The 28,000-nt window shown below is 40.2% G+C and overlaps 2 protein-coding genes across 4 annotated transcripts in view; one reads left to right on the top strand and one right to left on the bottom strand.

The window, feature by feature from the left end:
* The window catches only part of LOC142775976 (uncharacterized), a 50,081-nt gene extending 27,123 nt beyond the window's left edge, over positions 1 to 22,958 (top strand). Inside the window, exons 1-2 of one of the 2 annotated variants that reach the window (XM_075878646.1) lie at positions 12,388 to 12,520; positions 22,734 to 22,958. In XM_075878646.1, coding sequence (XP_075734761.1) covers positions 12,455 to 12,520; positions 22,734 to 22,904 — 237 coding nt within the window. In that variant the 5' untranslated portion in view covers positions 12,388 to 12,454 and the 3' untranslated portion in view covers positions 22,905 to 22,958. Of the gene's footprint in view, positions 1 to 12,387; positions 12,521 to 22,733 lie in introns of those variants that run through there. The other variant, XM_075878645.1, reaches the window with a different exon arrangement.
* On the bottom strand, positions 23 to 28,000 carry LOC142761690 (juvenile hormone acid O-methyltransferase-like). Of its 2 annotated transcripts, none has more exons than XM_075878635.1 (5): positions 27,897 to 28,000; positions 26,448 to 26,632; positions 20,991 to 21,195; positions 17,768 to 17,915; positions 23 to 13,563 (listed from the first exon to the last, which is right to left on the bottom strand). In XM_075878635.1, exons 1-5 carry the CDS (start codon positions 27,984 to 27,986, stop codon positions 13,385 to 13,387), a joined length of 807 nt encoding a protein of 268 aa, XP_075734750.1. In that variant the 5' UTR covers positions 27,987 to 28,000; the 3' UTR covers positions 23 to 13,384. The 2 variants fall into 2 exon arrangements, with proteins under 2 accessions (XP_075734750.1, XP_075734751.1); XM_075878636.1 differs by having other exon boundaries at positions 13,375 to 15,068.

Below are 28,000 nucleotides of genomic sequence, written 5' to 3'. Positions count from 1 at the left end.
GGAATGACTCTTGAAACCAGCAGGAGAAAGCATGTGATTTATTGCACAATATTGTGCGCTCCCAGCTTTATGCAGGCAAACAATATTTGATGCGCATCTTCACTGCAGCATAGGCTGATGATCTGGACCATTTTCTTACCACTTTCAATAACTGTATCATTACCTCTAATAGTAACCATAATTCTGACAAGCAATATACAACTTTGCATTGAAGAAATGCCGGAACAATCAACGAATACTTTCAGTGTAAATTCACAGCTGAATGTTTCTTTCTGCTTGCTGCTTGCTTGAATGCAGCTGCTTGCTTTCGGAAGCAACACACTGGAAGGCATATATTTGTTGCAGTGATCATATTCTGGTAGCATTCATTGCTTCATAGTGTAATTCTACAGAAAACAGTCATTAACTAGCACATCTGAAATAATAGTATGGGTTTAGAATAAGTGGACTTGCCCGATATGTTTGCCATTTACAGTAGTGCGAGTATAGATGTGCAAGGAGACTGCCACTACAGATGCCTCAAGGCTCTTATGAAACAGTGCGTGCATCATAAAGGTCTGTAATGGTGTTAAGTGCCAGAAACTCTGTTCACACAAAAGCACCCGCCCTTTGCATCGCTGCTTATATATAAGCTGTAAAAGTCCCATCACCATGTCCGACTGGGAAAGAAAGCAAAAGAACCAAAGAAAGGTTCACAATTTAAGGAGCTTCTAAAATGTTTGCCTATAGTGTGAATATAAAATATGTTGCAAGTGCTTTACACAATTCAAGCTATTTCCCTACACATGCAGCATACAGCTAAAAAATTTAACTGTACTTCAGGCACTAAGAAGCGACCTCGTTTGTTTGCAAACAAGTTACGTAAAAAACAATTGTTTGACATTATAATACAGCATACATACAGTCATAACGGCACATGATTAACAACACGAAATTTTGGTAAAACTGCCATCCTCCTTGACTAGTCATTATGCAAATTTAGGTACATGCTATGTAGAAAGAGCAGAGAGGCAATTATATTTATGACTGTTTCACTACTGAATTTAGGCACTATAGTTCTTAAAGTCAGTAGTGAAACAGTAATGAATACAATTGCACCATGAAGTCATGAATATAAGTGAACCACTGAACAACACTATGGTGTTTCAGTGGTTAAATACTAGCTGTATGATAGAACCTCTTTAAATGGAACCTGATAAAACTGGGAAAATAAGTTCCATTTAAAAGAACAGTAGTTTATTTTAATGAGAAAGGTAAATGGGTGTGTAACACACAGAAGTAAAGCCATTCCAGTTAGAGCCAGTTATGCTGTTGAAACAGCTATTCTACTTAATAAAGTTCTATTGTAAAGAAGAGCTGAGACAAGGCAGCTTTTCACAGCGGCTTTATTCTTTCTGAAAGGAGAAAGCTGAGCAAGTTGTTAAAGACTCACAATCGAAATTCAGGCGTAAACTTGACCACTTTTAGACATAGACTGTATTCTTATTAGAGTATAATTCAAAAAACATAATCAACTTTAATTTACAGTTATAAAGGCGTTTTCAACAAGTTTCTTACTTCAAAAAAATATTAGTGCAACATAATCTCTTAGAAATCATTATCACGATGAACCAAACGAGATATACAAGGCAGCAACAAAGCCTTTGCAATGACAAGGTTCAGTGGTCTCTAATTTGTGTTCTGCAAGTGGGATATTTCATAAACCACCAATATATACTTAAACACTGTAGCACTACATGGCACTTAGTAGCAGAAACAGATTATATTGTCACATAACCCATTGTATTTCACTGTTTCATTGTAGCTACAGAAATACTACATTGTGTGCAATGTACTATACACAACAAAGCAGGAATACAGGTATGCAGATACTTTAAACATCGACACTTAATTAACAAAGCAAAAAGTGATAGGGCTCATCGTCACTTCATACATTCACAACATTGCGTTTACATTGCATATTTTGTCATTTCTTATTTCGGCATCTCTTAAATGTGTTAATGTGAGAATAGTTGGGCGAACAAGCTAATTAATTCATGTATATATTGTGCATTTTTTGTATTGCAATGTTGTGAAAATGCTCAAATTATGCTCAACATTCAATCAATGAAAGTGCAAACTATCATTAAAGTTACGCATCAAAGAGGCCTTGTACCTACTCAATAACTGTTGAATTGTGCATTTTAACTAGAGGTGTGTGAATGTTTGAAATTCCAAATATTTTTCCAATAGTGTTCCCTATTCTATTTGTTTCGCACTGAAATTTTGCTATTTAAACTATTAGAACTTCTTGAATACAAATACGGTCAATATCCAATTAACAATGACCCCTTCAAATTTTCAATAAGCTTCACCCCATTACATTTTCGTATTGTGGCAAAACTGCCTTTCAAACTCTGCTACGGTTGCAAATGTATTGACTGAAGGAAACACTAGTTACAACATGGAGTAAAGAGATGTGACAGAGTTGGGGGCTGAATTGTTGCACAGTTTTGGACCTGAAATTTGGGCAGGAAGTCCAAAAAATCTGATGCCGAAAATTTTTAGCATTGAAAACTTCAGGTATTCTTACATATTGATGTCTACAAAGCAGATTTGGAACTCTGAACACAAAGGAGCACGTCCTTGTCTGCCACATAAGCTGGGCTTTTACAAAAGTTGAAGGAGGATGAGAGGCTGAGAAAATAGCATCTCTGCCTTTCACTTGTGAAGTGTGTCTGCAGCACTTTAGACAACTATGAAACACAACCGCACCAGCACTTTATCGACATAGCCAAAAGAGATGGAGATGGAAATGCTTTAGGCCCGTGTGGTGAATTCCAGGCCAGGTGTTCTCGGGTGCCTCGGCTACCGATGGGCAGCGTTTCCTAACTATGTTAAAAAAAAGTGTAGCAAAGCCCCTTCAAGCTTGAGCGCTGCCATAAATTCCAAGAAGTACCGTGTGCTCAGGTTTGGGCGCACTTTAAAGAACCCCAGGTGGTCGAAATTTTCGGAGCCCTCCACTACGGTGTCTCTCATAAACATTTGGTGGTTTTGGGACTATAAACCCCACATATCAATCAATCAAACATAGCCAAAAGAAACACTTCATGTTGCTATCTCATGAGAATATGCTTAGGAATACTCTACAACCTTTTCTTCTGCAGTTTCACTTTGAAGTATAAGAAAGATATTTAAATATTCCATTTTATTCTCTCTCACACTTCAATATTTGAATTCGCTTTGCACCCAAAATTTTTCTATTCGCATAGCTTTAATTATAATGAATTTCTTCTTGTATCCTACTGAGATCAATGTGAAATTCACAATAAACACAGATAAAACAGGGCATACCCATTTGCATTTCACTCACCGAGCAAGGACTTATGCTGTTTTACGACATCCCATAGTTACGCTTCTAATAGGTGATTTACTTTAGCCAAGTGATGATAGTCACATCTTCTGAGGATGTTTTTCGACCATAAAACCTGATAAACATTTTCGTTGCATCATTGTTATCATGGTAGGGCAATAAAACAAAAGCTAGTAGAGGCTAATGATGGTCTTTTCAGATGCCATTGCACTAGTAGAAAAATAGAAGTGACCACATTATTATTATTCGTGTGCTATAGTTGACATCATTGCTACTAGTGATCACCGTTCCACTGGGTGAAAATGTGCTTGAGATTTATGTAAATTGTTGGTATGTATTAAAAAAAAACATTTAAAATTTATGAGTACACGTTAGGTATTATTAGATAGAGTATGAGTGTCATCGCCGGAAAGATCGAGCTTCACGCCGAAAAGAGACGAAGACCAAACTGAAGTCTGCGACTGACTCGCCTCGTCGAACCTTTATGAGGTTTTAGTGTGTTTGTGTGTTTTCGCATCTATTCCACTCTCTTTCTCTCATTCCCTTTCCTTACTTTCCTGTCTCCCATTTCCCCTTCCCCAGTGCAGGGTAGCAAACCAGATACTTGTTTTCCGGTTAACCTCCCTGCCTTTGTTCATACCATACCTCTCTCTCTCCAATCAACCAAAATGAAAAGCATAAGTATTTGTGTTGCATACCTTTTGCCTAATTTCCACCATAAAAAAAATTGTCAACATAAGACACTGCTTGGCACCCTCAGTGGGAAAAGTGACTACAGGAGCAAACAAAAGAAAATTTGAACACTTGTTTTTCAGTGTTTCACTCATGCTATACACATTATAATGCATTACAGTAAACAAATGTGAAATAGAAACAATGAGCGTAATTTAGATTTCAGTGCCCCTTCAAAGAATGCATTTTTAAAGACTACAGTTTTTCTTATGATACTTCAACACAAAAATTTTGGTCTGTCTGTTGGTGTCTGTCCAATGATTCAGCCACCAGACAAAAGTTTAGCCACATCTTCCACTTATTTATCCACTCATTTTTATCTGATGGCTGCATTCATACTTGTGAACATTATCAAATAGAAAGTAAATATTATGTATATTTGAGATGCAACATCAATACGCAAGTGTTAGGCAGTGTGTCTTTTTATTTAGAAAATTCATAGATACATAATTCTAAAGACCGAAGTGTTTATTCTACTGTGCTGACAATGCGACACTATGAATTTTAAAAAATGTTTCTTAAGCTTCACTGAAAAGTTCAGGGGCTTTAATTAAAACAACTTCATGCCGTCATCTATCAGTGGCATCTGCGTTCCAAAGAGACTTTTGTTTCTTCACATTACTACCACTTGGCGCCATATCTCATGCAGCATCTTCAGACACAAGACTATCGTCTTTTGACGTCCTTTGCAGTGAAGCACAAAGATATGCGGCCAATTTTCGCAGAATTCATCTAAGCTGAAAGTACTAAAGAAATATGGAGTATGAGCTGTTGTAAAACTACACAGTGGTTCTAATGGTGAAATCCCTGATAGTGTTCATGTGAAATCTGCCTTTCCAATATATACGTAAAGATCCTGTTTTAAACTTCAACAATTCCAGTCCTGCTAAGTATTTGGCAAGAAAATTCAGATAATTGTAACTGACTATTGCAATCCGCAGAGTTAACATTGTAAGTGGAAGCTACTTCATCATAATTGCAATACAGCTGAAGCTCAATTTAATGAAGTAATGGCCACGCTCAAATTATTTTGTTAAATCGGGAAGTTTGTAAACTCCATAAAGTGATTTTTCAGTCCTTTAAAGTGCAAACGTTGAACTTAACGACACCAAAAAGTTATAGTGGCATTGTATTTTCCAGTAAGCTACACTACCGCTTGTACTAAGTTCATGAAAGTTGCATGAACCATGGGCATCTCCTGTTCCCGACGTGGAAGGTGCAATATCCAGGCAATCCAGTCTAGATGCCTGATCACATGATGCTATTGCAGCTTGCCAATATACAAACACGGGGAAAATGAATGGAGTGATTGTGAGAGAACGCTGAGCCAAAAAAGTTGCGAGGAGGCTATCAGTGGCATATGGTGCATAAACCATGAAATAGCTAAAGCAAACATCATCGCCCCAGGCACATCTGGTGCATAAGATCTCTACCGGCTGTCAAGTCTATTGTTCTATGCATGGGCATGGTGTACAGTCATCAGCAAGCCTAACACAAACACTCCACAGCGTGACTTGGACTAGTTTGACTGATGGCAGCTATGAAGCGCTGGGTGCTATTGTTGAAATAACACCTCGGTATGTTTGAATAGTATGCAAACATGCATAGGTAACATCTATGCAAGAGAACCCAAAGCTATGTGGCCCTGGCATCAATCGAACCATTTCAGGACATGCTGTAGAGTGTTCGTCTTAAGCTTTCTGACAACTACTCGTGAAGCTAGATCAAAACAAAACTAAGGTTGACTAGGGTAGCTAAATTTTTTACTGCAATAGCATTAGAGTGCATGATTGAGTGAAAGCAAGTTTGTGTCAAAATTAAAGTTAAATCACCAATTTTTACTTGTTTTCTTAAGGAAAATCTTTGTTAAATTGGATTTAGTAGCCAGTTTCATTAATTTGCATTGATGACATCGAATCCTATGGGTACCTGCTGGGGAATGGAAATTTCTTTGTTAGATTGGAAACTTTATAAAATAAGGTTTTGTTAGATGAAGTTTTAACAGTAGTGAGAATAGTATTTCGGTCCCATGTCAAAGGGAAGGACAAAGTAATTTGATGTCTCAATATTTGCTATCAACACGATGGCTGATGAAACTGCCTTCAATGAAGTGATAGACGCAAAGTTTATAAACACTGCACAGTCTTCCACTAGTCACATGGGCGAAAATTCTTATAATCAATATATCTGTCCATGCTTACTTTTGTGCATGTTATAAACATTTACCTTCTAGCAGTTCCCACCATTTTCTTATCAGGTGCTCTTAATGACTATACCAGGCCTCACGTGGCCAAAGATGTGCAACCAGTAGCTGTCACAATATTACTGATAGAGTGACTGCACTGTGATTTGAAGTCTGCCTGCTCTAGAGATTTGCACGAGCCTAGGTCCACTAAAAAACACTCTCTTGGTAAGGTAGCCTTCATGGTGGGTCTGGGCCAAGAAGCTTTGGACTTCTGGTCAGGCCCAGCTGGGCTTGTTCTCTGACAGATTTTTAATCTTCTTCCTAATACATATGCAAGGCTTGTCTGAAAAGTAGTGAGACTGATGTCACCGAAAATTTATTTCTGCATCAAGTGCAAAGTCTTGTGGTTTTCCTTTCAAAGTAATCCCCCTTCAGATTAATGTGCTTTTTCATCCTTCTCGGCCACACTTGTGTGTATTGTTAAAATGATTACCGTGGGATGATCTGCAGCTCCATAGTGAAAACCCCTTTATGGCCTCCTCATCTTCAAAACAAGTTCTTTTAATACATTTCTTGAGCTTTGTGAATAAAGAAAGCTGCCGGGGGCAAGATCGGGTGAGAAAGTTGGTTCTGGAAAATTGATGTACCTTGTGGCTAGAAATTACCAAATTCTGAGGGCATTATGACTTCATCATGCGCTTGGTGCATTGTCTTCATGTAGCAGCCATGATTTGTCTTGGCACAATTACCTTCAGTCTTTTCTCACATACTGAATCAAGCAAAGGCTATGGAATCTCTTGGTATGCTTGTATGAAAGAAAAAATGTAACTGACATTACTTTTCTTTTGATTTGGACTGCTTAGCTCACTTCGGTAACAACAGAGACTTCCACAGACAGCTCTGGTGCCACTGACACCATGTTCCAGACACATGACTTAAGCACACATCTGCAGGACATGGTGTCACCTTCACGCATTACACAAAGCAGTTTGAGCACTTCTGACGGTATTTCCTCTGACCAAACTATAATCTTCAAGCTGCTCTGTACTTTAAAAACTGGACCATTGTGGCATTCACGGACAGCCTGCCAAAGGAATACCTTGTTTCGTAGACCAAATGTGCTCAAACTGCATGTGTGAACCTCCCGTGTCCCACTGCTATTCAAAAAATGCACAAACGAGCTGTATGTGGCCGCTCACAATGACAGAAAATTGAGCTAGCTGGTAGAGATTATCGCAAAAGCAGTTAGGCATGCTGACATGGACATAAATGAAGAGAAATGGACAATAAAAATTAATTGAAAAGCTTGACTATAGTGAAAAATGAGGCAAACGCAAAACACATTCTCAGAAATGGCAGTGCTATCTGTCAAGTATGGACACACATGAACCTGCACAAGAAATGCCTGCTTCAGGCTTGATATTTCATCTTTATGTAAGGCAATCGAATGCTGCACTGTCAGGATTATGAATGTACGTTGAAATTTCATGACAGCACAATTTTATTCACACATAAGAATAAGGCAGTGTGTTTTATGATTGAGGTCTAGAAAATTAATCGTAATTGATTGATATGTGGGCTTTAATGTCCTAAAACCACTATATGATTATGAGAGACGTTGTAGTGGAAGGCTCCGGAAAGTTCGACCACCTGGGGTTCTTTAACGTGCACCCGAATCTGAGCACACGAGCCTACAGCATTTTCGCCTCCATCGAAAATGCAGCCGCCGCAGCTGGGATTCAATCCCGCGAATGGCAGGTTAGCAACCGAGTACATAAAATCAATCTTATAATAAGGGCATGTGTAAATATGATAATGAAATGCCATAGTACCTTTAATGCACACCTGCTTGTATCCCTGATTGACAAGTGGCACTGTCATTCCAGAGCAAGCACAGATAAGCTTTGTGTCCGCATTCTTTTTCACCACAGTATAATCTTTCAATTGTCTCTTCTTATCATTTCAGGCTGAATTCGCGTGTCCAACTTTTTCTGCAATGTATGTGGCATCGCATACAAAATGGTGATACGCATGAGGGACACCTCTTAACTCTACTGTTATGGCCATCTACGTAATACGGACATAGCCATTATGCAATTGCAAGAAGTTGTATATACACCTGTACACTATGACATGCACTACTGTATAATTCCGAGCAACCGCCTCCTTCTCCTTTTCAGAATATGAAAAATATGTGCAAATAACCAACAAATGCTCCCTTCCTTCGCCTCTAGCATTTTCTTTTTCCAACTGGCATCTCCACTATAGGACCCTGCTAGGAACCCAAGTTCTGAAAGCCTGCTTCATGGTTGCATTCCTAGTCCGCATTCTTTTTCACCACAGTATAATCTTTCAATTGTCTCTTCTTATCATTTCAGGCTGAATTCGCGTGTCCAACTTTTTCTGCAATGTATGTGGCATCGCATACAAAATGGTGATACGCATGAGGGACACCTCTTAACTCTACTGTTATGGCCATCCACGTAATACGGACATAGGCATTATGCAATTGCAAGAAGTTGTATATACACCTGTACACTATGACATGCACTACTGTATAATTCCGAGCAACCGCCTCCTTCTCCTTTTCAGAATATTAAAAATATGTGCAAATAACCAACAAATGCTCCCTTCCTTCGCCTCTAGCATTTTCTTTTTCCAACTCGAATCTCCACTATAGGACCCTGCTAGGAACCCAAGTTCTGAAAGCCTGCTTCATGGTTGCATTCCTAGTAGTCACAAATCGTTGGAACATATGAAAGACATCTTTCTTCCCTTGTCATAACACACAAAATTTCAGAATTTCGCACAGATTGCATTCAGTTCAGTAGAAACAGTAAATGCATGTGAATGCAATCAAAGCATTTGATTAAAAGCTCATGTGTGCATTCTTCATAGAGGCTCTCCTTCTGCCATTTTGAATTTTGGTCCACAATCGAGCAACAACTCACTTTCAAATCTTCTCTGTTTCACTATAGAAAGAGGGGGGGGGGGGGGGAGGGGCTTGTTTCAAAATTTATGGTACTGCAATATGAAGCCCTACTACAGGTAACAAATTTCTGAATCAAGTCGGGTAAAAGTTGATATGCCCTGCCAAACATTTTTCTTTTCCAGCTTTTCTTCCTGTTATATTATATTTGTACTTAACAGAATGGTACAGTGATCTCTCATTGATCATGTTCGGACAATAAATACCGCCCCGCCGCGGTGGTCTAGTGGCTAAGGTACTCGGCTTCTGACACGCAGGTCGCAGGATCGAATCCCGGCTGCGGTGACTAAATTTTCTATGGAGGCAAAAATGCTGTAGGCCCGTGTGCTCAGATTTTGGTGCACATTGAAGAACCCCAGGTGGCCAATATTTCTGGAGTCCTCCACTACGGTGTCTCTCATAATCATATGGTGGTTTTGGGACATTAAACCCCACATATCAATCAATATCATGTCAATGAGGACAATAAAAACCGGTTAGATGTTAGAGCTCGAACTGTCTTTAGGGTAACTTCCAGACTAGCCATTTATAAACTTTAAATGACTAGATTGCAATAATTGTAACTGCCAACCTTAAAAGTCTATATGAGCTAGAATATCTTTTCAAACCGTGGGTAGTATAGTATTGTCATCATGTGCAGACTGTTCTTTCAGTTTTATTAGCTCAGCTTTTAGAAAAGCTTAAACTACAGAGATACTGTCGACAACTCACAATTTGAATGAACAAGTAAGCTACCATATAATATAGGTTGACTTTGTTTTTTTTTCCAATGAATGTTACCTATAATTAGCTATTGACCTTGACCAACAAAACTCTATATTTGTCGTCAATGGTAGCAAAAATACCTAGCTAGTGAATTTTCACTGTTACATCCGCCGCTTTTCAAGCAGTTCCAACTTCACTGGTAAATCACTTAGGTATATTTTCAGTAAACCGCCACATCACAAAAAAAAGAGAGAGAGAGAATAAAAAATATTAGGAACTCTAATAACATTCGGATATCACCATGAATGTTTCCAATTATAGTTCAGACTTAGCCACCACCATAGCTGCACACGATGGCACATTCTGCCAAGATATTTCTGTCAACATATGAAATTGTGCACATGAAAATGGCGTCATACATGGAGCCATAATCACTATGTGGTTCTGTCGCCAACAGCTGAAGGCATTAAATAACTAAATACAAGCAGCACACTTCATGACAACTGACAAACACAAGATATGCAAAAACAATGCAATCACATTGCAGGAAGCTTAAAGTAACCTCCAATCATGATGAGCCTATGCCAACACGAAAGCTTTTAGTTGGCTAATAAAATGAAAAAGCTTCAAACAGCAAGACAATTGACACTTTTTCCTAACTGCTAGGGCCACATGTTCCTGATGAGCATTGTCAGGTTCTAATAGTAACAATATTCTGTTTTTTTTCTAAGAAATAGTCAAATAAAGATTAACAAATGGTCATCATGATCGGCTTACTGGTAGGTGCTACTTGTATGATCCTGAAAAAATCGAGACAAAAACTTTATGAATCATTGCCGCAAATTCTGGATGCCATTAATCTAGTCTTGCACGATGCCTTCAGAGTCCAATGCACAAGAATCTCAAACAGCAGCACCACTGCTTGTCAACAACAGCAGTGATCAAGATAATTTTCGAAGCACCTCTGTATCCCAATAGATTGTTAGAAGTGGCTTCAATATTGTGCTTCTTTTTCTTCTATTCATTCTTTTTTTGTTTAGAGTTATGAACTTACTAACAAACATTAGTGGCCAGAAAATATTTTTATCGCAAACTATACCTTCCACAGTGTAAGCACTGGTTAAAAAGATGTCCACATATAGCACAATTTGATAGGGTAAAAATTTAAACAGAACATTTTTGGCAAAATTTCTCGATGAGTATATGGCAGAAAATTGCGATAATACTGCTGAGATTCAAACAACTCATACAAATGCCTTTGTTTAATAAGTAAATCAAATTTGTTACTGAAATAAGAATAAGGCAATTCGTCTTGCTCAGTAGAAATTTTTTCAAATTCTTCTTGCATTGTGTGCAGTATAGCTGAAATTGTGGATTTATAGTATTTTTCTCATCTTCTGAATTTTGGAATAGGTAGTTCTAATATGAATCTATGGACTTTGTTTGAAAATTGGAGTAGTATATTCGCCATTAATCATGTCGAAGCGTACTCGAACAAAAAATGAAGGAGTTTGTTGCTAAACTGAACTACAAAACAGACCCCTATAAATGTTTTTTTTTTCAAGTTTTATGGGCACTATTACAGTGCAATACACACTTTCTGAAGAAGAATATTCTAATCTCATTTTTGCGCATTGTTTACCACAGCTGCAAATGTGCTGGGCAAGAGATGCTTTTCTTTCTTTTTTTTTCTTCCTCACACTTTATGTAGTACTTTCTTGTACCACTTAAAACCTTTTCGTGAGAGAAAATTGGCAAAAGGATTGCAGCTTGTTGCTCTCAAATGGAATGGGATTAGTGCTGTCCTAATTTTTCAAAGGTCCATCATGAGTCAATGGGACATACACGTCCACTTTTCTCTTGTAAAGTAATAGTCTTATTTTGGTCAAAATTGCTTCACACTATTTCAGGCACATTCATTGGATATTCTGCAGGCATATTTTTTGTTACTATTTGAAAAATATAAATGAGCTCACAAAAGGTTATCTGGTATAATAACCTGTATCTCTTGAAACTTCCTATTGGCTGCACTGAGAGGTTTTTAGCACACTTAATTTTGGAATGAGATACTTGTTCAGTCAATATAAACTTTGCTGGACAGTTACTATAAACAAGGAGACAAATTAACTAATCATACCAATGATAGTACAGTCGAAACCCGCAATAACGAAATCGCCGAGGAAACAAAAAATTTCGTTTTTTCGAGAATTTCGTAGCCGCGAGTATGAGACATAAGAACAGTGATACGGCCAGCAGAACGAAAATTTATAGCCAGAAGTCGGTCAACTTACTTTTCCGACCCTTGCCATGCAACAACTTCAAAGCTCTCCCTTCGCACTGGAAAAAGTAGTCCATTGCTACATCGTCGACATGTGCACCGAACAAGGAGCGAAGGGTGCCCAGCGCATCCAAAACAACCCGCGGGTTGGGTTTCTCCGCATGCGTCTCTTCTTGGTCCTCGGTGTCATCAGCTTTGCACACGCTTTCGATAATGGCCTCGTCGGTCAATTCCTCGTACACGAGTACGTCGTCATTGGCGCGAACGAACGCATCAACGGTGAGTTCATCTGGGATGTCGATGGCTCGAAGTTCCCCCCAGGCGTTGGTCAGGGATAGAGGCACTGCACTGCCACCACTCTCGCCGTCAAGTGCGCCTTCGTCCAAATCTTGAGGCCGAAGCGCAATCCGTGCAAGACACTCGCACGGTGGTGATTAAGGCAGCGGGTTTGAAGCAGTTCTCAATCTGGCGGTACCCATGCTAGTGCGGCAAAAGCAGACGTTTACAAATTTTCAGTGCGCATAACACGCATACGGGCATATTTTCGACAGTTGACCTTTGGCGGGAAGGTGAAATAAGGCCCGCACCGTGGTAGAAAATTCGTTATTGCAGGATCGCTGTCCGAAAACATTTCATTGCCGCGAAATACGTAATACATGCGCTTCTATGAACGTTCGCCAGGGATCCGGAAATATTTCGTTGCCGCAGGGATTTCGTACTTGCAGGACTGTACATACATATTCACATAAGAAATAACTCAAGACTACATTAAAAGAAAATTGCTTCACAGCATACTTACTAGTATGTCTTTTTTACAATACATTACACAGAAAAACTGGTCATCTCTATACTGCACCGACGTAGGTACAATGAGCTCACAGAGAAGTCACATATAACAGTTTTAGGCAATATTATGACTTAAAAAAAAGCTTAGTTGCTTAGTTTATAATAAACATTATATTTGGCTCCCAATGTCAGTTTTAGGGAGCCATGAAATGCACAACATCAGTGTTTGTTACAATGGCACGAAATGTGTATCTTTCATCTGCGCTTGGCACAGTATCACCAGGATTCCAGCATTAACTGGATGTCATTTTTTTAAAGAGCCAAAACTCCGTGGAGACATGCACAAGTTGAAAGAAGTCAAATGTTTTGCACTTTAGTGCAGAGCGCACTCAAGAGTGTGATTGAAAGCTGGAGCTTGTCACTTGATGTCATCTGCACACCTTGGTCGAAACTCAGTGCCAATGCTTCATCCAAGAATGCCTGCCTGTTTTCCATCGGGATGCGTGCTACGAATGGGATGGCCCAGCCCAGAAACTCTGCACATAGCAGAAATTGCAGCTTTTCTCTCTTTCAGGCTGCTCAGCAAACTTGGCACTGCTCATTTTTAAAATTACTTATTTGTCTAGCATAAAATACAAGTGGTAGCTATTTAGCACCACTATGCCAAAAATACCTTCATTAAAAAGCTACTTCAATGATCTTGGCAAGTATCGATAGCTTTTCGAAGCAGATGTAAAAAAGTTAAGGAAAATGCTAGAACACAAGATAAAGATCACAATAGTTTCTTCAAAGTGACTGAAAAAAGGAAAAAAAGAATGTACTGCGTTTAAAGGTGAACCAGCCATCAATTGTTCATGATGTTCAATAACACTTTATTCAGAAATATTGGCCCTTCTTTAGAACCAAATCTGTTGCATAGCTTTCATTTCATCGCTTGTTGAAAGACACCAGGACATCCATGAACAAAGCTTTGCTTGGAAATGAGTTTTCTATTTGTTAAGTCAACATGTTTGGTAGTTCTTAGTTTCTTTGTTAAGTGTTTAAAATCTTTTAACAACCTGGTTCACCAATGAGGGTTATCATACTTTTTCATGTACATAAAGGGGGATTGTGAAGCCACTACTGTCAGTAAAGCCTCTTTTCATATCTGCATGGCAAGTCCAGATAAAACACTGTAAGTTTGCATGTCCAGCGTGGCACTGCAAACTTGAGTGTACACCTTCTTATAATATACATTATGTCAAATTTTTTTGCAAACATTCAAGGGGCATTCATAAAGTTTTATTATCTATATCATAAGTTTATAAACGGCATACACAGTGGGTATCAAAATGGATGTGCATCTGTCTAGCTTTAGCGTAATATAAAGCTTTTGTTCTTTATAATACCATGCGACACCACTGTGATATCAAAACAAAAATGGCAGCATCCATCGTGAATGTCCGGGCCACACAGGACAGGAGATAGTGATGCATGCAGCCTCCTAAGGCTAAAAAAATTTTTGCCTCACCAGCCATATCCACATCATCTTGAGCTAAGTGACTTATTTTTTTATTTTTTTTTTCTTAAAGAATACGCTTTGTGGGGACGTTTTCAGAACCATGAAGAAGTCATCGCTTCTCCGAGTTTTTAGACGTACAGGCAGGTTCCACCCAGAACTGGCACATGATGTGTCGAATTCGGTGTATTCAGCACCAAGCACCTTAACAACGAAGCTTATGTCAACCTATTCGGAAGTCTGAAGACGAAAAGTTCCACTTGAATGGTCTGCACTAGCACATGCATCATAGGCAGAAGTTTTGGGTGAAGATTATACACAGAAATAATAAATTTTCACTGAAATGTCATTTATTTGTTGCTCTTGTTTCATGCTAAGACAATGAGTGCTATGAATGAATTTTGTACTAGTCGAATTAGCTAGATGTTTTATTCTGTAATTCATCATGCACTAGACTGAAGGTCATACACATTAAAAAGAAAGAAATTCTTGGGTAACTGAGTATATGGCATGGTTATTTTGGATAATCACCTGGCTCCATGGCTGTGAAGTGAAAAACAGTAAAATTAATAGTTTAAAAAATTAACAAAATGGGCTAATTATTTGAAACATCACTTTGTTTAGAGTGCTAGTTACTTGAAATTGTTTCAAAGTGTATGGCTTTGTTCTTTTCTCTAGATTCTGTGCATACAAATTAAGACAATTAACAAAAGCTGGAATCTATCTTCAAGCTATTGCTCCATGCCAATTTCGAGCATGTAAGATTATATATTTTCAAAAGCTGCTTATAGATTTAGCATAACAGTACATCAGTCCACATTAATGACACTTTAAAATTGAGTGTTGCAACTATGTCACTTTGTTCTCTTCCATATACTATATGAAAACAAGCCCAATTAATCATAATATTTATTTCAGGCAACTATTTCTTTGCTGTCTTATATCCTGAGTACTTCCAACACATTGGCTGAGCATCTCTATTCTCGTGAGCATTGAGTCATGCAACTACTTTTTAAAAATATTCTTGATTCTTGTTACGTGGTAGGCCCTGTATATATATCTCAGTATAGCCCTTTTACCCGCAAGCCCATGATCTGTTATCTTGTTTCTATCGACAACGTGAACCTTTCGTATATGAGATGTCACCGATTCCTGGGCGTCATTATCAACAGAGATCTCTCGTGGAGTGCTCACATCTCGCACTTGAAGAAGAGGCTCAGCTCTATCACACACGTGATGAGATTTCTCGCTGGTAAAACGTGGGGCACATCAGTGTCATCTTTGCTTCAGCTGTACAGAGCGCTCTTTTTGGGATATTTGCGGTATAGCACGCCCGTGCTTTCCAACGCCGGAAAAACTAACATCAGGGTCCTGCAAAGCATTCAAGGCCAAGTCCTCCACACATGCTTGGGGCTACCTCGGTGCGCTAATACGTTGGTAACAATTGGTATTGCTAAAGACCATCCGATCACGACATATATAACTGTCGACACACTCCGGACACATATCCGTCACATATCCAGAGTGCCTAACCACCACCTCTCTAGCTTGCCACTAAAAAGACCAAAGGCAGCGTTTTCCAAAGTTGTTGCGGCTAACCAGAATTCCATCTCGTGGAGATTCTCGCCCGCAACCATACCACTATATCCAGAGTGGTGCATAAAAAGACCGACTGTGCACCTTGAAGTGCCGGGGATATCTAAAAAGGCAAGCCTGTCATCTGCAGCCCTCAAGCAGATCTCACTGGACCTTTTGCATTTGTCGTATGCTAACCGAATTCGTGTTTACACGGACGGTTCGGTCTCGGGAAGTTCGACAGGTGCCTATGTCTATCCATCTCGATCAATCACCGTCAAATTCAAGACATCACACGCCACGACATATACGGGATCCGAGCTCGCCGCTCTTCGAGCCGCTGTGGAGTTTGTTACGCAAGAATCCCCTAGTAGATGGGCCATTTTCTGCGACTCCAAGGCAGCTCTTCAATGCGTGCGAAGTCTACGACGTGAAAACTACCACCAGATGGTGTATCGTATTAATGAAATTTGTCATTGCGCTGCTGATCAAGGACACAACATTCTTTTACAATGGTTGCCGGGCCACTGTGGCATCAGTGGTAACCACCTCGCCGACGACGCTGCCCGATGTGCCCACGATGGAGCGCCCACACTGTTAATACTCTTGTCAAGAGTAGACGCAGCTAGAGAACTTCGTCACATCGCGCATAATGCTACGCTTGCGCACTGGAATTCTCCATTTAACTCCAATCATCGCCCTAAGAATCTTAAGTCATTACTCCAGAAACAACTGCCATCCAAGATTTCTCGACGTGACGCTACAATGCTGTGCCGGCTGTGGACTGGGGTAGCGTTTACTAAGTCATTCAGCCATCGCATTGGCATGGCGGATTCATCCATTTGTGAAAGCTGCAACTGTATAGAGACTATTGAACATCTCTTGTGCCACTGTACCCATTTGATGAAGATCGCCGGACTCTCCAGTGTGCCTTGAATAGACTCGATGACCGGCCATTTAATGAAGCAAAGATCTTAGGAGCCTGGTCGCGCAGCACATCAGCACAGAAAGCTACACGAGCCCTCCTGAGATACTTGTCAGCAACTTCATTGAGGGACCGCCTGTGAAACTGGGCATTGTGTGTGTGATGTGACATGTGTCTATCTTTCTCTCTCTCTTTTACTCCTCTCTCCCCCTCTTCATGTGTAGGGTAGCAAACTGGACCCACAGTCTAGTTAACCTCCCTACCTTTCCTACATTCCTTCTCTCTCTCTCTCTCCCTCTCTCAGTATAACACCCAACTTTTTTTTTTTTCAAGAAGGATATGCATATATTGACGTTTTGTTTTCTACCCGAATTTCGCAGCCAAATAATACTTTTTGGCCTGCATCACTCAATAAAACACTTGCCCTAGAGAAAAAAAATGAGAAAGCACAGTTGCATAAATACAGGAACAAGCTACTGTGCAGACATCCTATCAGACAGCCTATAAGTACAGACAAAGGAAGCAAACATTTGCATTAAGTGTTTTATTGAATAACACAGACCAGAGATTACGACCTTGCTGTGAAAGTGCTTAAAGACAAAGCAATGTAAGAGCTATAAAATTGTTTAGAATACAGACACATGCCACTGCAGCATTCCCCAGTCTTCCATTTTTTCAGAAAATATTCACAGAACATCATAAAAAAAAGCTTGTATGACCTCAAACATATAAAAATACCTACCTTGAAATTGCTTACTGCTGTCAAAAGTAGCCTCTGTGGTGTCAAGTTTAACGGTATTCACTTCCATGCCAGCTTCTTTTGCTGCTTTTTTAAACGTCTCCACAGGTTCCTGCCAGTGGCTCTGAGGTGGTACCAGCCGCATTGCATCCTTGTGAAGTTAGGAGAAAAAGCTCATGACGGCTACAAGTTTGCAATAATATATATATATATACTATCCTGCACAGAATAGTTTTAGCAGTCCAAAAACCATCAAGGCAGAAACTTGATTGATTGATTGAATGTGGGGTTTAACATCTCAAAACCACCATATGATTATGAGAGACGCCGTAATGGAGGGCTCCGGAAATTTTGACCACCTGGGGTTTTTTAACATGCACACAAATCTGAGCACACGGGCCTACAACATTTACGCCTCTGTTGGAAATGAAGGCAGAAACTTATCAATTTATTTACTCCTTAAGAATAAATTATCTACACTACCGCAAGAAATGTACCTGAAAACATGTTTGTTCTAAAATTTTCTGTAGCAGCCTTGAAAAAGCCTAGTCCACTTGTTGATATGACGTCTTCCACAATCATTGATATGTCGTTTTCCGTTCAAGAATTTTCATCCCTTCAAGCTTCCACCTTCCCCTGAACTTCGCCCTCTTTTGCATGAAATACAGCAGTGGCATAGCCAGAAGAGGTTCAACTCACCCTCATCCCCCTCACCACCCACTGTCACATAGTTTCTTCCTTGTGTGTCTTGTCTCGAGCACTGCCTCGCATGTAAGATGAACTCTCACCAATTCACCCGACTTTTAACTTTAATGTGCAGAGACAATTAAATCGGCTCAGTATTTGCTCAGAATCCTCCCGCTATGTCCATAACCGCCTCCCAGCAAAAACCCAAGTTCCGTTCCTGATGAATAATTGGTGGGCCACCCATCAGGTGTGGACCTGCACAGCCCCAAGCAATGACACCACAGCTAGTGCCTGATGCATCCACAAAGTTCATGGAGCTGTTTTCATTACACGCACTCATTCATTAGATGATACCAACACCAGATCAAGGATGATTCCACACAAAGATTTAAAATGGCTTTGGCAACATGCAGGCCCTATTTGGTATTTTCGCAAGCATATACAGTAAAACCTCGTTAATGCGAAGTCACTGGGGTCGTGAGAAAGCTTCGAATTAAGCGGGTTTTCGAATTAACAGAACATTCAAGAAGTGGGATGCAAGGAACTTAGAACTATTCAAAGTAATCGGTGTTCGTCGTTCAGCTCCAAAGGTTATGTTTTCCAGCAATAACTGGTCTTCATTTTGCTGCGAACATAGACGAACGGTGCGCCTCGCTGCTGCCAGCGAGAAAAAAAAAATAAAGAAAGCGGTCGTGATCGACTGAAACGTGCGCCAGCAGAAAACAAGACATCTTCACTGCAACACAGTAGCGACACGCGGGCAGCATATCGCTTGCTCCACGTTGCGTCAGCGCGTCATGATGCGACCATTCGCACATTCTTTCTATTATAATTATGAATTTATTAATCACCAGTATGACGAAGCGCACGATGTGTTTTGCCTGAAAAAAAAAAATAGCTTTGATACTTTCAAACTTAGTTTTCGAAGTAGGTGTTGCTGGCAAGAACTCCGCCAGCAGTGCAAAGACGCGAATTGCTGGAGCAACCGGCAATCGGGGGTTCGCATACATCGCCGTTTTCGCTAAACTGTCATTTATTAATTTCGTTACAATCCCAGAAATAATGGGTAAACCATGACCCGCTGACGTTGCGAGAAACATGCAATAAACTGCCCGCGTGTCACCACTGTGTTGCAGTGAAGCACAGCCCGTTTTCCGCAGGCGCACTTTTTGATTGACCACGAGACTGTTTTTTTCTTCTTTACTTTTTTTGCGCTGAAATTAGCGAGACTGGAGTGCTTTAGCTGCCACTCATTAGTATCGATAGCCTTGTGGTTATTAATAGCCGTGGTTCCGCAGATTCGCGGCGAAATCGGGATCTGGAACTGGCACATGGCACCCAAAGTTTTCGAATTAACCGGACTGGTGCCGGCCACCGCTTCAAATTATCCACCCAAACTTACATTGCAAAAATCTGGACCGCGGGACTCCTTCGAATTATGCGAAATTTTGAAATAACCGAGTGCAAATTAAGGACGTTTTACTGTAGAAGCGTTTCCTCGGAAAGGGACCAAGAGTTCAAAAAAGATGCAGTTCCTTGGACAATGCTCCACATAATCGTCCACTAATGGACAACTGAGTGCCAGCATTCTTTAATTGAGTTTATTTGAGAACATGGTGTACTGTACCAGAAGTATAGCACATGCAACAGTTGTGACTATCCACACATGTGATTCTGTGCAGATATTACTGTGCACTAGTAAATAGCAACAGCCGAGCTTCAGTCAACATAACAGTACTTCATGGCCTGGTCAGATCAAATGGACAGCTGAAAACTTAAGCATGCATCGACTGATATGTGGGGTTCAATGTTCCAAAACCACCATATGATTATGAGAGATGCCGTAGTGGAGGACTCCGGAAATTTCGACTACCTGGGGTTCTTTAACGTGCACCCAAATCTGAGCACATAGACCTACAGCATTTTCGCCTTCATCGAAAATGCAGCCGCCACAGCCGGGATTCGATCCGGCGACCTACGGGTCAGCCGCTGAGTATCTTAGCCACTAGACCACTGCGGCATGGCACTTAAGCATACATCTTAGTAATGTATGCTGGCAGTACAGCAAATCATTGGGTCAGCCCAGTGTCCTTTTATGGCTGTCCTGATAGAATGTGAAAGAAGGCTGGTAACAGGTAGTGAAAATATTAGTTTTATGCAGATGCCACCGGTGTGTGCCAGTTTTACCTCTGCATTATCTATTCGATTCTCTGCTATCAAACAATAATTTCAAATCCACTATGCAGTGATTATTAGTGTCCACTTCGTGAGACAATTCACTCAATACATAATGAAAATCTGCAGATGTGTGGGCAGAACAGAGTTAATGTTGCTGGGAACTTTTCAACTTGACTATGAATGAAAATAACTGTGAGTTGACGTGTTGAAAGTTATGTGCATAAGCACATTTGCTTGTAGTGAGAGTTCATGCATTTGCACTGATGCTTTTAGAGTCCTAGTCAGTATCACAATAGCAGTGAAGTAAAAGAACAACAACATTCACCGGTAAGTGCTTGAACACATGTTTGACTAAACATACTCGCATGTAGGCCTTCCAGCGGGGACTGCTTGAGAGCTGTTCGAGTACATCAAAGAGACAACAGCGCACAGGCAGGAGCAGAACACAGCTGCCTTTAATGTCTAGCAGTATTGATGCTTGGCTTAGTCCATTGCCTTCGGTGCACGGCAAAGCACCACCATAGTGGAAGAGCTTGTTGAATGCCCCTCGCATCTCTACAGGTACACTGCACAATAAGAGAAGACATTTTAGGACTGCAGCTGACAATGACTAAACACAGCTAAAATGAACAAGTAAGGGAAGGCCTCATGAGTGCTACATCTTTCTTTTTATATGCTATACTTTGCAGGTTACTGCACTTTTGAGTCAACTATCATTACTATACAAGCAATAAATTTTATTCACACAACAATTGCGTGCATCACACCTTTTATATACGACAAATCCTCACCAAGTCTGACAAAAAAGAAGGCATAATTAAATGTGTTATTTTGATTTATAAAACATTTATTGTCATCACAATATTTCATGTTTGCCTACTTGACTGAATCCTCAATCTAAACACCACACTTTTTGAGGTCCTCAAGAATTTTGTAACTGGCTGCTAATTACAATATGCACAAACTTTAAAGCTACAATGTGAGAATCACGGGTAAAAATACTTTCACTTTGTGTCATGAAAATTACAATCATACATAACAAGTGCTAGCTATGTTGGGAATAAAGGTCTAGCTATATTGTGAATCAGAGCCACTAAGCTAACTCGGATGCTTTCTGCTAATCAAATGCTGATGTATACTTGGCTAGCACTATTCACAAATCCGCAATCAATGATGCACATGTTCCTAGAATACTGACACCTTTTTTTTGTTATTCATCAGTACTAAATGATGCTCTGGGACAAAAAATCAAACAAAAAGTACTGTCAAATCTAAGAGAACCCTAAAAAATTTAATACAGCAACATTGCTGAAACCACTTTTGCTGCGGCTCTGAAGTTAGGTTGTACTGCAATCTCATGACCAGAAGGTGATTAAATGGTAGCAGCACACTGCAGCGTTTTGACCCTTGCTTTGGCTTGCTTGGTCCCAATATCAGTTGCATTAACGAATAACAGCATAAGATGCCACATCTTAAGTTTATCAAGAGAATAGAGAATTCAATCATGCAAAATTTATAAACACAATTATACTGTGCTCACTTTCTAAATTATTGTGTAGGCACAAAAACTACACAAAGAAAATGCAAGTGCCCTAATCGTGATAAAACACATTCTGACTGGTTGCACATTGAAAATTCCAAGCAGTTGTTTTCTATATGTAGGCCGTATTGAGCATTTTTTCAAAAATCTAGAAGACTGTCAAAAAACAAGCAACAGCCTTCCATGCATCAAAACATGTAATAAATTGCTGCTTGTTCATTTCTGTTTGATTCATGAAAAAAAGTTAAAGGGACCCTAAAGCTTCGCCTTTAGGAGTTGAACACGATAGTGACATGCTGTTCCTAGTGCGCACTTCAAACACTTAGTGCATGAAACCGTTTCGAATTTGCTATGCACCCACTACGTGGCCTCAAGGGAATAGGCGCAGTAGCGTGTGTGCCTTTTCTAATGGGGTACCGACTTTCAAGCACGGAGCCTTTAAAATCATCACATATTCTGACGCTATTTGCAATGGACGCTTGTACCATGCATTATTATAGCAATATTTCATGTTGCAATGTTGAGTTGAGTTGTTGGTTTGAATGAACTTTATTTGTCAAACAGTTGTTGCTCTGCCCGGGGCTAAGCTGTCAGGGACACATCGTTCGAGGAACATCTTCCGCGGACTTCAGCGATGGTCCTGGCCCACTGGACGGCCCACACCTGGTCTTCAAGGGCCTTGCTGAGAAGGGCGGCTTGCCATCGCTTAGCAAGACACCCCATGTTGCAATGTGAAGCATGTATACACGACGCATGTGTTTTTGAAGCATGAAAGCTACTTTCACTGCATTTTCAAGCACAGGAAGTTCTTTTCACTGTTTTCACAAGCAAAGGTGTGGCCGAGTGGTGGAACATCTGCTTTCCACACAAAACACCCGGGTCTGATCCCCGCTTGGATCCGAACAACCCTTGTTCAGTCTTCAGTATGCTCCAGCATTTTTTATCATTTATTTATTTTATTTCCATCATTCCCGGTTTTTCGATCATGCATAAGATGATGATTTTTCACCCACAACCAACAATGCTGACACCGGAATTCCTACGAAATGAGCTCTTTGATGCTATCGCGTTAAAGGACGTAGTTGCTATGTGAGTGCTCAGCTCAGTTGCAAATTAAATGCATATACATGGCCAGTAGGTAACACCCATGCTTCAGTCATGTACCCTGAAGAACCTAATATGAAAACTATTATACAGGCAGTTTCAGCTTCCTTTCCAAGGTTGTATGGTATTGTGGCGTCATGACTCGGAATGTGATCACATGAGAGGGCTGCTACTGCTGCTTGTTCTTCATAAACTAAACTGGTAGTAGAAAAGCTGTTATGTAAAAGTCTTATGTTTATTAGACATTAGCATCAGGGTCGACCGGTAGCTTGATAAACAGCTCAATTAACAAACTCCGAGCACAAGTGGCATCCACGAGCAATACATGATTGACAGACTCACTCGATGTTACTGGAGGGTGTGCCCCGACCACTATGGCATTCCTCTTTACTACAGTCATAAGAAATTATTGAGAGTGCTCCGAGGCATGACAGCAATTTTCTACAGTTCTCACGTCCTGAATAATCATTTAAAGCAAGAGAAAAAAAGCATGAAATATCTTTAAGGTATTTGTTTAAATCTGGCACCTTTATGAAATAGTTTGTATTACTCAAATGAGGCAATACAAACTCTATTAACACAATATCAGGACTGTATTATTTGCCCAAATAAGCATGGTTTTTAATTATAATGGTCATGCAGGTACAATTAGCAAAACAGAATATTTTTTTATAACCTTTACCCTAAAATGTCATCAGGTTAAAGGTAAGCATTAACCAATGCAGGGCTGCTTTATAGAGCTCTGCTAAAAGATGTTTAGTCTGAAATTGCTTGTATCCACATATTTGGACAGTGGCAAGGAACGTGCCACGGAGTGTGCATTACGGAGTGTGCAGTGGAAGTTGGAGGCAGGGTAGTTAGACAGGACACTGGCAAGCTTTCCCAGGAAACGAAGAATCTCATTAAGAAGCGTCAAATCATGAAAGTCTCAAGTACAACAGACAAAATAGAACTGGCAGAGCTTTCGAAGTTGATTAATAGGCGTAAAGTATGCGATGTAAGAAGGTATAACAGGGAGAGAATTGAACACGCTCTGAAAAACGGAGGAAGCGTCAAAGCAGTGGAGAGGAAACTTGGGATAGGCAAAAATCGGATGTATGCACTAAGGGACAAAGAAGGCAAAATAACTACCAATATGGATAGGATAGTTAAGATAGCGGAGGAGTTTTACAGAGATCTGTACAGTAGCCGGGACAACCACGACTTTAATACTATAAGAACTAGCAGTAACCCAGATGACAACCCACCAGTAATGATAGAAGAAGTCAGAAAAGCCTTGGAGAGCATGCAAAGAGGCAAAGCTGCTGGTGAGGATCAGGTAACATCAGATCTGCTGAAAGATGGAGGACAGATTGTGTTAGAAAAACTAGCCACCCTTTTTACGAGGTGTCTCCTGACGGGAAGAGTACCAGAGCCTTGGAAGAACGCTAACATCATCTTAATACATAAGAAAGGAGATGACAAAGACTTGAAGAATTACAGGCCGATTAGCTTGCTCTCTATAGTATACAAGCTATTTACAAAGGTAATTGCTGACAGAGTAAAGAAAACATTAAAATTCAATCAACCAAAGGAACAAGCAGGATTTCGAACAGGCTACTCAACAATCGACCACATTCATACTATCAATCAGGTAATAGAGAAATGCTCAGAATATAACCAACCACTATACATAGCCTTCATAGATTACGAGAAGGCGCTTGATTCAGTAGAAATATCAGCCGTCATGCAGACACTGCGGAATCAGGGCGTCGATGAAGTATATATAAACATCCTGGAAGAAATCTACAGGGGATCAACTGCTACTATAGTGCTTCATAAAGAAAGCAACAGAATACCAATCAAGAAGGGTGTAAGGCAGGGGGACACAATCTCCCCAATGCTATTTACCGCGTGCTTACAGGAGGTTTTCAGAAGCCTAGAATGAGAACAGTTAGGGGTAAGAGTTAATGGAGAGTACCTTAGTAACCTGCGCTTCGCCGATGACATTGCATTGCTGAGTAACTCAGGGGACGAATTGCAACTCATGATTACGAAGTTGGACAAGGAGAGCAGAAAGGTGTGTCTTAAAGTGAATCTGCAGAAAACGAAAGTAATGTACAACAACCTCGGAAAAGAGAAGCGCTTCAAGATAGGTAATAGTGCACTTCAAGTTGTAAAAGACTATGTCTACTTAGGGCATGTAATAACCACGGAGCCGAACCACGAAATAGAAGTAACTAGAAGAATAAGAATGGTGTGGAGCACATTTCGCAAGCACTCTCAAATTATGACAGGTAGATTGCCACTATCCTTCAAGAGGAAGGTATATAGCAGCTGTATCTTGCCGGTACTTAGCTACGGAGCAGAAACCTAGAGACTCACAAAGAGCGTTCACCTTAAATTGAGGACGACGCAACGAGCAATGGAAAGAAAAATGGTAAGTGTAACCTTAAAAGACAAAGGAGAGCAGAGTGGGTTAGGAAATAAACGGAACTAAGGATATCATAGCTTGAATCAAGAAGAAGAAATGGACATGGGCCGGGCATGTAGTGCGTAGACAGGATAACCGCTGGTCGTTAAGGGTAACTAACTGGATTCCCAGAGAAGGCAAGCGGGTTAGAGGGAAACAGAAGGTTACAGGTGGGCAGATGAGATTAAGAAGTTTGCAGGTATAAATTGGCAGCAGCAAGCACAGGACCGGGTTAACTGGCAGAACACGGAAGAGGCCTTTGTTCTGCAGTGGACGTAATCAGGCTGATGATGATGAAGGAATGTGCCTGGAATTCCCCCTTTTTATGAGTAGATAACACGCTGCTGAACCACTGCTGATCCTCCAAAGATACTGGCCAACTTTGTGCATCATCCTTTTACTCAGGCTTAGGACATGCCCCTTTTCAAAACCGAACAGAATCATCCTTTTTGTGTCACACCTTTCAATGTTTGACATAAGATTTATGTCGAACCATCAAAGGCCAAACATAGCTTGAAAAACCACAATGTAACATTCAGACTGCATAACTTCTGAACTCTAAAGCATTCATATTCTAAACAGACCTCTCACCAATCACAACAATGCTTTCTTGCTACTAAAGAATGTGCACAACACTATTATTTCATTATTAGGACCCGAGTGTTCCACACTACTACACTAAAAAATTTTAAAAACTGCAGAAAATCTTCAAATTCTTTTACCTTATGTGTAGATCAGGAACATGGCAGTATGAGATGTCTCTGTGGTGAGAATGCTGCTGAGCATACAGAATGGCCTCTGAAGCTCTGTCAACTGCGAGAAGGCGGGCAAAATGGGCCTCGCACAAGGGCTGTAATACTTGCCGGCTTATCAGGCCAGGACCACAACCAAGTTCCAGTACTTGCTCCTGAGGGACAAAAAATCTTGACTTTTTCATATGATAATGACAATTAAGGACCAAGACAGGCCTAGTTTTGGGTATAATAGCAAACAATAAATTTGGTGCCTAAAAGAAACATTTTTAGGCGATGGTAGCATTACATTTCTTTTCATTTCATCATTTCAGTACATTGAGTTGGTTTTAAAGGTATTAAAGCTGTATTATATCAATTTTATCTATTTTAGATATCTGGACAGATGCAGTTTACATATTTCAGATATTGTTCATCATTGCTCAGCTTCAGCTGTAAACTTGATAGTTATTTCCTTTCTTTGTATTTCAATTTTCAATAATTTTTATTAAACAAACAGTGCTCTATAAAGTCTGCTTCCAACAGGTAATACATTTTACTAGCTGTTTCATAAAAAAAAAACCTCTGTGTTTCCAACTTATCCTGAGAGTATCACAGTGGGTTAAACTTCCTCTTAACAGATGGGAAGGGCAGGAAAACTTGAAATTGCCATCTAATATATCTGAAAATCCGACTTTTCCATGTCTGCCATTATGGCGCAACCGTTACAGTGGTTGGCTGCTGATCTGAAGGTCGCAAGTTCAATTCCGACCATAGCAGTCGCATTTCATTGAAGTCAAAATGCTAGAGCCACGAGTACTGTACAGTGTCAGTGCATGTTTATAACAGCAGATGGTCAAAATCTCCTGAACCCTCCACTACGATTATTATTATTGCTCGCCTTGTCATCTTGGTGTATTTCAAACCCAAATACACACATAAAAAAGCAGATCCTACAATGACAAATTTGTATGAGCAAAGTATCTACAAGGACACTACAACATTATTGTTTGTTGACACTGGTTAATGACCTATTCTATAACGATACTTCAGCTAGGCCATGTGGCATCTACCAGCCTCTCACCTAAGCTGTGCATGTTTCCATAAGCAGGCTTTCCAACAAATACAACCCGCCTCAACAAAGGCAGCCACAATCTGTTTTAGCAATGTTAAAGTTGAGACATGCGTTGGGAAAACTTTGAACCACGCAGGGAACTGAGAGCAGCACAAATATTATAAGCTTGCATGTTTGACACCTTCAATATGATTCCAGCATAAGGACCTTCATCTTGGTTCAGTCAAACTAGAGCTGTGACAAAGCAGCCTTTTATGAGATTAGTTGTCTGTTTCAATGTAATCAGACGACTATTTATGAGCTTCAGTATTCTACACAGTGCGAGCAGGCTTCTTAAAACTAACCTGAAAAACCTCATTACTAACCTGAGAAATCCATGCCATCCTAGAAGCATAATTGGTGTACTCTTGTCGGATGTACTTTAAAGGCAGTGGAAATGAAGCTGCCTTGTCCATTCTTGCACACAATG

The sequence above is a fragment of the Rhipicephalus microplus genome, chromosome X (assembly GCF_043290135.1).
Source record: "Rhipicephalus microplus isolate Deutch F79 chromosome X, USDA_Rmic, whole genome shotgun sequence".
NCBI classification, from domain to species: Eukaryota; Metazoa; Arthropoda; class Arachnida; order Ixodida; family Ixodidae; genus Rhipicephalus; species Rhipicephalus microplus.
This window is presented reverse-complemented; position numbering and strand designations above follow the sequence as displayed.

Coding starts and splice junctions, on each gene's coding strand:
- LOC142761690 (XM_075878635.1), bottom strand. CDS start 27,986: ATGGACAAGGCAGCTTCATTTCCACTGCCTTTAAAGTACATCCGACAA. Junction 26,633..27,896: donor GGATGGCATGGATTTCTCAG/GTTAGTAATGAG, acceptor TTTGTCCCTCAG/GAGCAAGTACTGGAACTTGG. Junction 21,196..26,447: donor GTTCCTGATCTACACATAAG/GTAAAAGAATTT, acceptor CTTATTGTGCAG/TGTACCTGTAGAGATGCGAG.